Source organism: Amblyomma maculatum, chromosome 1 (assembly GCF_055883805.1).
Source record: "Amblyomma maculatum isolate TAMU_Amacu chromosome 1, ASM5588380v1, whole genome shotgun sequence".
In the NCBI taxonomy this organism is placed as follows: domain Eukaryota; kingdom Metazoa; phylum Arthropoda; class Arachnida; order Ixodida; family Ixodidae; genus Amblyomma; species Amblyomma maculatum.
In genome coordinates, this window is record NC_139344.1 from 473,492,717 (window position 1) to 473,501,967 (window position 9,251).

The 9,251-nt window shown below is 41.6% G+C and overlaps 1 protein-coding gene across 1 annotated transcript; it reads right to left on the bottom strand.

Moving 5' to 3' along the window:
- Positions 1-600: 600 nt before the first annotated feature.
- On the bottom strand, positions 601-6,261 carry LOC146209975 (uncharacterized). Its single transcript, XM_084605791.1, has 4 exons — positions 5,832-6,261; positions 4,388-4,507; positions 3,530-3,658; positions 601-3,422 (listed from the first exon to the last, which is right to left on the bottom strand). The coding sequence occupies exons 1-4, from the start codon at positions 5,881-5,883 to the stop codon at positions 3,385-3,387; spliced, it is 339 nt and encodes a 112-aa protein (XP_084461917.1). The 5' UTR covers positions 5,884-6,261; the 3' UTR covers positions 601-3,384.
- Between the last annotated feature and the right edge of the window lie 2,990 nt (positions 6,262-9,251).

Below are 9,251 nucleotides of genomic sequence, written 5' to 3' on the forward strand. Positions count from 1 at the left end.
GCATCTTGCCCAAGATAAACAAGTCACCTTATAGACATCTGAAGTGGCACCCAAGACAGCTGATGGACATTTAAAAGATGTTTTGACAAGATATGAAAGATGTTTTTATATGTCTTGGTACTTCTTGTAGCTGCCTTCTAGCTCAGCTAATGCACCCACTTTTTTAAGCTGCAAGACGTCTTGCAAGTCATCATCTAGAGATCATTAAAATAGATTCTGAATGTCTAAAATGAGCTCTAGAATCTCCTGCAATGCTCTAAATTATTTATTCTCTGCTATTTCTGGCAAAACTGTCTGAAATGCTTATGTATTTGCAGAGGTTTTCAACACCACTGCCAGACAAAAAATATAGTCTCATCAGATGCTACTACAACTAAAGCTGTATTGCCGTCACACACCCACAGTGCTCTTTCACACATTCAGTTATGATGCAAGCTAAACTGATGTACAATTGTAAATCATTAATTCTCATGCACTACAACTGTTGTCTAGTAATGAGAACTGTATGTTTTTTATTACAAAGCGTGCCACATTTCACTGTTAATGGCCATCAGGTGCTCTTTAGAAAGTTTGGTAGTAACTGCACCCAATGCTAGAAAATGAGATGAGTAAACTACAGAACTCTTTAATTTCCTCAACATTATACATTGCAAATAGGCAACTTAATCTCATGCATGTTAAAAGCAAGGAAAGCCACAAGCAACAGTATGCAAATGAAAAAATGTGGTTCTCTGAAGCCTAATATTGTACCAAGGAAGAAAACACCAGAAAGAGCCAACTCATGAACACATGACATGTAAAGAATGATGCACATTGTCATTCATTCTCACAGACATTAAAACTGCAAACAGTAAGTGAGAATGGTACACATTCTTTTTAGGAAACATGCCACACTGTAAGGTGGACAGCCATGGTTGGGTGCTCTTTGGGAGATTCGGCAATAACTACAAAAGGTGCTAGGAAACAAAATGTGTAAATCATATATTTGATTTTTTTTCAACAATGCACTACGAAGTTACAAGCACAGAAACTAGACACTACAAGTGGTACGAAAATGACAAAATAATAATGCAGTTCTCTCCAAACTTAAAATGATCTGTTTACAAAAGAATGACAACATCCATACTCCAAACAACAGGAAATGACTAGAAATAAACAGGGATAGGTATGCAAAAGTGTACAAAAACTGGTTGAGTGGTTGAACGAACTATCTGCATAATGTTTGTACAAAATAAAACAAAGCAACAAATTCGAATGAAAAAGCTTCAGTATACAGAAAAAGGCGCTTTCACAAAGGACCATCATCACGTGTTGCATTTCATACCATATGTGCATGCATGTCACCAACTGAATGCTGGTCATACATACATCTTGTAGAAACTGCACAAACACTTGAGCAATAGGCACGACATCAAATCCATTAAAAAATCTACACTGCAAAAAAAGAAGCCAAGACTGCTTCACTGTTGCTGTTCCTGTTAGCATGACTAGAATGCACTGAAAAAAAAATGCAATGGCTGCATGCCTGTCATAGTTACATTCTACTATCATAACTAAAAAGTACTAAGGAAAAGGTAGCAGGTAAGGGTCATACATCACTCTACAAGAAACACTAGAAGGCACCATAAGGAAAAAAAAGGAAGGAGCAAAAGGTTTGCATCCCTGTCATTGTACATACCAACCACTATATTCCATATCAAAAGCTGTTTGCAGCACTACAAAAGATAAGGGCAGCATGAACCAGCCATGATGGCACCAACTGCCCTTACCTTTTGTAGTGCAGCAAACAGCTTGCGAGGAGTACAGAAGGCACAGCAAAAAAAAAAAGAGAGAATAAAATTCAGTGTTGCACACCGTGCTGCTCTTCACATTCTGCTGGTATAAAAAGAAGGAAGTAAACTGCTGAGATCAAAAAAAAAAGAATAAAATTCAGTGTTGCACACCGTGCTGCTCTTCACATTCTGCTGGTATAAAAAGAAGGAAGTTAACTGCTGAGATAGTTGGTTTTCCAGAAATAAAAAAGGTATTTAGCATAACACAGACACACACAAGAAAGAAGACACCACGTGACTACAACTGTTTATTTAGGGGAAAGCAGTCGATGCATAGCTTTCACTGCTGATGTGCACATGTACAAGGCAACAGGAAAACAGCACCAATCTTATCAAAGCAGGTATGAGAAATATCTGTTCAGCCTCAAAGAAAAGCTGGAGTGTCACTGACACAGCTCAAACCTGTTTAATGTATAGATGGTATCCTCTGCTCCCTGAAAGCTTGCTCAGCTAAGCCGTCACATAAGCTACGAAAGCAAACAGGTCGGCTGTCAGAAGAGACATGGCCAGCATTTCGTAAAGTGCACCACCGTCTATAAAATTCTACTGTCATGTAGAAAATCTTATTTTGCACAAGCAGGATTCTGCGTCAATGGCCAACTTAGGGAACATGCAAAAGACATTAACAATGAAGATGAGCGACTTCTCGTGCACCGTAGGGTTTGCACCAATTGTGAAAACTGTGGGTAACGGCTCATGAAACACTAGAAGCCCTTCATATAAAAAAGCAGGTTACAGCTGTGTCAGCAGCAAATTGGTTTTTCTTATGAGACTGAAGAAAAATTTCTCACGCATAGTTTGACAAAATGGTGCTGTTTCCATGTTGCCTTGTACCCGTGCGCATCACCTGAGTAGGCTATGTATATCGGCTGCTTTCCGCTGAACAGTTGTAAGTGCTGATGGTGTCCTCTGTCTTGTGTGCGACTGTGTTACGCTAAATAGCCTGTTATTATGCATGGAGAAAAGGCATTGAAAAAAAAAACAAGGTCTGAATACCACTGCCAACATTCTGGCATGAAAGCATCGTAAAATGAGGGAGCTGGCATTGGTTGTGCATCTGTTATTCTGTACAACCCTAGAGGGCAGAGAAAATTGAAAAAAAACTTCCAGGGCTATCAGATCCACTGCAGTCAGTTACAAATTAAGAATGAAGGGGCGAATATTCCTCAAAGGAGGCTTTTCTGCCAATCAGATCGTTCTCAACACTGGTACCACTCCAGCCCTTGTCCACAGCTAACTAGGCTGGGCAGCTTTTTCTTTATCGGTACTGAACACCAGCTGCACTGCCTCTTTTTGTCACCTACTGCCATGAAAGGGGGAATTCCTTTGTGGCTCAATTGATTGGGAGGCTCCTCTCTGTCAATTGTTGGAGGCCTACCTTTGCAAAATTACAAAGCTTCAAACTTGAGTTGTAAATGAGCACAGAAGGTGCCTTGATCCCAGCTGCTTGCTATTGTGGCACTGTTCATGGTGGCTCTGCAGCGCCTTTAGATGTGGACTTGGTCTTTGTCACAAGGCAAACACCAACCACTCTTTTGTGACGTCGGCAAAACTAAGTTTCATTGGTGTTGAAGGCTTTCCATGTCACACCTGCCAGGATTAAAATCAAAAGCACGATTTAGATATATGAGCTCCCAAACAGAAGGAAAAAGTCCCACTGTTGGCAACTCTAAGTTTTTGGCACAGTCAAACCATACCTGTGTATTCAGTCAGTAGCCCGCGACTGCCCAGTGAGATGTCAGTCCTGTGGCCCTCATTGCTAAGTTGTGTTTGCCACACAGACAGGAAAAGGATAGTTGCTAGGCAGCCGTGGAGGTGGTGGCAACCTGCAAGGTGTTCCAATGCTTTAAAGATTTCTTGTGAAGTTTAATAAAGCAAATCACTGACTACAAAACATAGGATATGAATTTAACCTCAAAATATGTCACATAAGGTTGAGAGTACTGAGTACACAATAGAAATATGTTTAACCAAGACACGCACTAGCAGCACAAAATAGTGCTGAGTATAATATATGTATATTAATAACTCCTTGATGACCTCGAAGGCTAAAACATTTTCTTGTCTTCACCAACAGACACACCTGAAGAGAACCACCATTTTCCTGATTTATACATTTCTTTTTTTTTATTGAGAGTCACTTTCTATGCTGGGTAAGGTTCCTGCCTCTGAGTTTGCTAAGTGTTTCATTCAACATATGTAGAGAAGAAATAAATCTATGTATCATGTATATATGTATGGATGCATTACCTATGTATGTATCTATGCATGTATATATGTAGGTACCTATATATGTATGCATCTCACCAGTTTTTCCTAGAACAAATGACACAATATTTTAAACAGTGACCATGCACCCAGAGAGCAAAAAAAAAGTAATGCATAGCTCACTTGGCTGAGCTGTTGGGTAAGTGTTTTATTTACATGAAAATTCGCGCAGACACAAAATAACAAGAGCACCAAACACAGACACAACAGCACAATGTGAAAAAGAGCATTAAATTCTAAATTCTAAACTTAATTCTAAGTTAATTCTAAAGTCAAAGCTCAGCTACTTTGGTCATCTGATGAGAAGAGAGGAGTCGCTGGAGAAAGATTTGATGCTGGAAAAGGTTGAGGGTCGCCGGAGAAGGGGTAGGCAGCGAACGCGATGGTTAGATGGCATCCTTGAGGCACTGCAGATGAAGTTATGTGATGTTAGGAAGATAGTGAGAGACCGGAAAGCGTGGCGTGACATGGTCCATAGGGTCACGAAGAGTTGGACACGACTGAACTGAACTGAAATTAAATGAAGGTATTTCACCTTTGATGCCAAACACCTTCACTTCGGGAGGAGTCCATATGCTATCAAAAGGTTTGCGTGGAGTCACAGCTTTGTTGTTGAGGACAGCCAGAAGGCATACACTGAACCCATTTATAACATGGCTACATTCTATACGCCTTAAAAGTAAGTTATGATTCAGTACTCTCTTTTCTTTTCCCAGTTCTGGATAGGAAGAGTCTATTGGCCCTGACGCAAGAAAACAAATGAAATTGATATGTTTTTGTATATTATAATAGGCTTTTCGTTATATGAGGTCGGTCCGAAAGATTTGCTTTCGATTTCTTTCTGTACCAATTCAACTGAAGCTTAATTTCTTAAAACATTTCCGCCAATAAAAAAAAAAAAAAAAAATCCTGAGGACCAAAGCAAAAAGAGCACCAGCACATCACACAGCATGCAGTTCAGGAACTTAAAAAGAATTAAATTGTGCATTCTGACTATATGAAAATGTAAAATCACTTAATCACGGCAATGTAATGGCTGTCTGTAAACATTTTATGAACTATTAAAATTAAATCACTGCAGAATGTTTGTACGCCGTTCCTATCTCGCTATGTGTTTAAACTTGTGCCTGTGAACAGGCAGAGAGTATTTTGCTAGCAGTTGGGAGAGTCGCTGTGGCCAGAATGCACCTTACCCTCCCCTCTAGGCGGCTTATTGAGATCGTTCTCTTTCTTTTTCGCAACCGCGGCATAACTTAGCGCGTATAGAGCTCTGCAGGCTGACAAACAATGCACGGCTTCCACTCGACGGTGCGCATTTTCTGTATCTTGCTGCAGAGTGAAGGCCACCCTAAGCATGCAGACTTTCGTGCTCAGTTGTGTTTCCTGGGAAAGTGTTAGAACCAGCGGCAATCAACGAAAGACGTCGGATCGCCAAGCTCATTTTGAAGAATTACATCGCGAGGTTCCGCCGCCAATGGCAGTTCACGAAACGCGGCGAGTGGAATTACAAGCGAAAAACCTTCCTGCATGCACAAAACTGTAGATGCGCCATAAAACACCGCCTTTCGTACTGACTAAACGGTCCGCGCGCGCTATCTTGCTCGCCCATACAGCCTGCGCCGGCGGATGCAAACAACGGTCTTTGCAGCATTTTTATCGGAAAAAGAAAACACTCAGTCACTTTACTGCTCCATTAAGTGACTCATTTAGAAGAAACAATTTCTTACTCACCCAGCGAAGCTTGCCTTGCAGCCAGAAGTAGCAGCCGCTGTGCGGGATACATTTTCAACGCAGTCACAAACCAACGGCCTAACGTGCAGACACGACTAGACACGACGAAAATTTGAAATGGCCAGCCGCCGAGCAGCGCATTGATACAATAACTTTAAAAACAATAGAAATCTGAAATATATTTCATAAAACAAGCTATACAAGTAAAATGTAACTGTTGCTTATGACGTATTTGTTTCAAAACGGTAAATACAACCTGCGTCTTGCGTAATTATTTTGGCGCACTATTTTCTATCTCGCTGTAAAGAGGAGGGGTGCGAAAAGGCCACGGCGCGCGAAGTTTGGGAATGGCGGATCGTGCATAGCTGGCGTTCCGTATTAACATCGGCGCAGCAAATCTTTCCTCTGTGCGAACTACTGGCTTTTATCACACACGGGTACATCGCTAGCTTACTTTGTCGTTGTGAACACTCGGAGTTTGGAGTCTTCCGGCGGACTGGACTGCGCCCAGCGAGGTCGAACACAGTACGCGTGTGGCTATCGGCTGCAGAAATGAAGGTGTCAGTGGCTTTTGTACATTATGTTCAGATACCCATCGCCTAAACAGCATTTCTTGGTGGTGCCATATTGGTCCTGCATGCTGGAAACAGCCCAAATTGCATGCTTAATTCAAAAGCGCAGGCACTTTGGATACAGTATTTTGCAAGCTGAAAAATTGCTAGAACAAACCTTCGACAATTTATACTTAGAGTATGCAGAACAGTGTCGTCCAGTTAAATTGTGTACATATTGCACTATAGGCGCATATATGTGACCCTGAAACGTCTTGTTAGGAAGTATGGTAGACTTCTGAAGCAGAACTCTAGAAGACATCTGGCGTAAGCCGGCTAATAACTGTCTTGTGTAGCTGAAGACATAAAAATTCTTCACTAGACAGATTCTAGACATCTTGCCGATGATGTCTTCTAGACTAGCACCAAGCGACGTCTTGTAGATGTCTTTGATAGCTCAAGATATATGTGACCAATATAGACATATCAAGACAGCTACAAGATACTCTGTGCTCAGTGGGCGTTATGGCTAGTGCTGCATACAGTAAATGTCAAAGGGTGTTCGTGTATGTTTACTGTTGATTTGCCTTGTGTACGTTTTTTTTCTTTTATAAATGTCAAAGGCTTCTTAACTCCTATGGATCTTGTGCATTTTTTTACCTTGCGTTTCGCTTAGGATGAAGTTGACGTATCTTTTCTGGCGCGGGACGATGTGGCAATGGGATTATCTCACCACAGCATCATCTCCAGCCATTTTAACAGCTGTTTGTTCTTCAGTATACGGAGTAGCAGTTATGAGAAATCAGAAATGCGCTAAATAATATCGTCTTTATTACCGCATGTATTAGCGATGCTAAATATTACTCTAAAACGAAATTAGATGCCACTGAACACACTCGATCATTCACCTTTTAAATTTAGCATAACGTGTCCCCTAGCAGGCAGGGGAAATGGCGATAAGGAAGCTGAATATACTTAAAAATAAACAGGATCATAATGGTTGTTGTGCATCTCATGACAAGACATGCACACAGCGGTAAGGCATATCAATGAAGACCTTTTATTCGAGTTGCAGCCCGAAGTTAGGGACTGAGCATTTTAGTCATCTCATAGTGTGCAATTTCACAGCCATGTAGCATTGAACGAGATCATGTAAGCATATCATAATGGTGATCATGTAAGCATATCATAATAATGATTCATTCATGGAATGCCATGATGCATATAGGAGCTTGCCAAAGCCAACAGAGGGCTTGTAGGGCAGTTTTCAGCAGCGTAAGACAAATCTGGGCATACATGCCTGTCAGCTGAATAAAAAAAATGTAAAACTAAAGATTAAGCAGTAAAAAAGGAAGAGGAGAACAAGAGGGGAAACAATCAAGCATACAAATCTAATCTAGCATAACTTGACTTGCTTGAAAGAAAACTCTAGTTGGTACATCATTCACAGTCCTTGGCTCATAGAAATTATAGATGTGTTTGCCATATCAGCCTGCCACTGTAAGCAAAATAACGTCTCCAAGCCTGAACTGAAGTTTTTATGTTTGGAGACAAATGTACGTTAGCATTCCGATCGAAAAATGCAGCACATATCTTCAAAAGAAGTGACTTGGCAGTTTCTAGTTCAATTGGTGCTTGTTCTTTATGTTTTTCTGATGAATGTTTCTTTTATCATGCAGAGATGCACAGTACTGAAAGTCCCGGGACCCCTAGCACCATACAAGTGGCTTCAGCACCCTTAGGGGAGATAATTCTTGTGGTCGACACCTTGCAGGTTGTGGGCAGGTTTCGTCACTTTCCAAAGCCTGCTCTGCAGTTGCCATGAGTGAAGACAAATGCTTGATGCATAGGGAATGATGAAAGCAGCAGGCATTGCAATTACCATTGATGTAAATTTTTCGTGTTCTACAGACCCTTGTTGTCCTTTCTATTTCTGGAGTATATTTCTTTGTTATGCAAACTACTCAGTGTGCCAAGTGCCACAAAATACATATGTTACCTTCAAGACTGCCTCAACACTATCAAGTGAGTGTGAATGTATTGCCTCAATTGTTTCTATGTCACACTTTCTGATGTCATTTAGCTTGCATTTGTTTATGAGCTTTGCTATTTCAAAGAGTTGTACTTCATATCTTGATTGGAAACCTTTATATTCCGATGGCTCTAGGTAAGGTCACTCATATATTGTGAGAGTTTACTGAAAGCCTTTCCAAAGTGTTTCATCCCCTGCATATAATGTAGATTGCCTGGTTTCTCTCGTGGAGTTCTCATTCATTGTCTTTGAAGAGGGGTTTATTGGGAGTTATTCGGACTGGAGACGGCGACCGGTGACACAAGGCGATCGTAGAGCGAGGCACAATATCGTCTGAACAAGACGGTCCGAGCTCTCAGTGCGCGCCAGCTGGTCGGCGTCTTCATTGTCGTTAGCTTCGGCGCTGTATCATATTCTTCCATACAATTGCCCCTGCGGAAAGAGGGAGCCATCCTGGTGACTTAGGGCGAGGGTATGACAAGGGGGTCGTAGTATGGCTTAAGTCGACTGACGTGAACAACTTCTCGCCCGCGGCGACGGTGGTCTGAAGAAGGCGTTGCCGGCTCCACGACGTAGTTAACTGGTGATGTACACTCTAATACATGATAAGGGCCTTAAAACTTTGCAGAGAATTTTGAATCAGGCGGAACACACAGCCAAACGAGGGTGTTGGTAGGAAAGTCAGCAGCGGGCTTTCCGTGATCGCTCTCATGTCGGCGAAGATGTTGAATGTCCGACGTGAATGAGCGCGCGAGCTGACGGAAGTATGGTGTCCAGTAGACAGGAAGGTTCACGACCGTATAAGAGAAAGAATGGGGAAAATCCAGTCGTTGCCTG

Bases quoted from the DNA above. Each gene is read 5' to 3' on its own strand.
- LOC146209975 (XM_084605791.1), bottom strand. From the start codon at position 5,883: ATGTATCCCGCACAGCGGCTGCTACTTCTGGCTGCAAGGCAAGCTTCG. The intron at 3,659-4,387 runs GTAGCTGAGCTT...AACACCTTGCAG, and splicing joins CTTCTCATCAGATGACCAAA to GTTGCCACCACCTCCACGGC. The intron at 3,423-3,529 runs GTATGGTTTGAC...TAATCCTGGCAG, and splicing joins GCTACTGACTGAATACACAG to GTGTGACATGGAAAGCCTTC.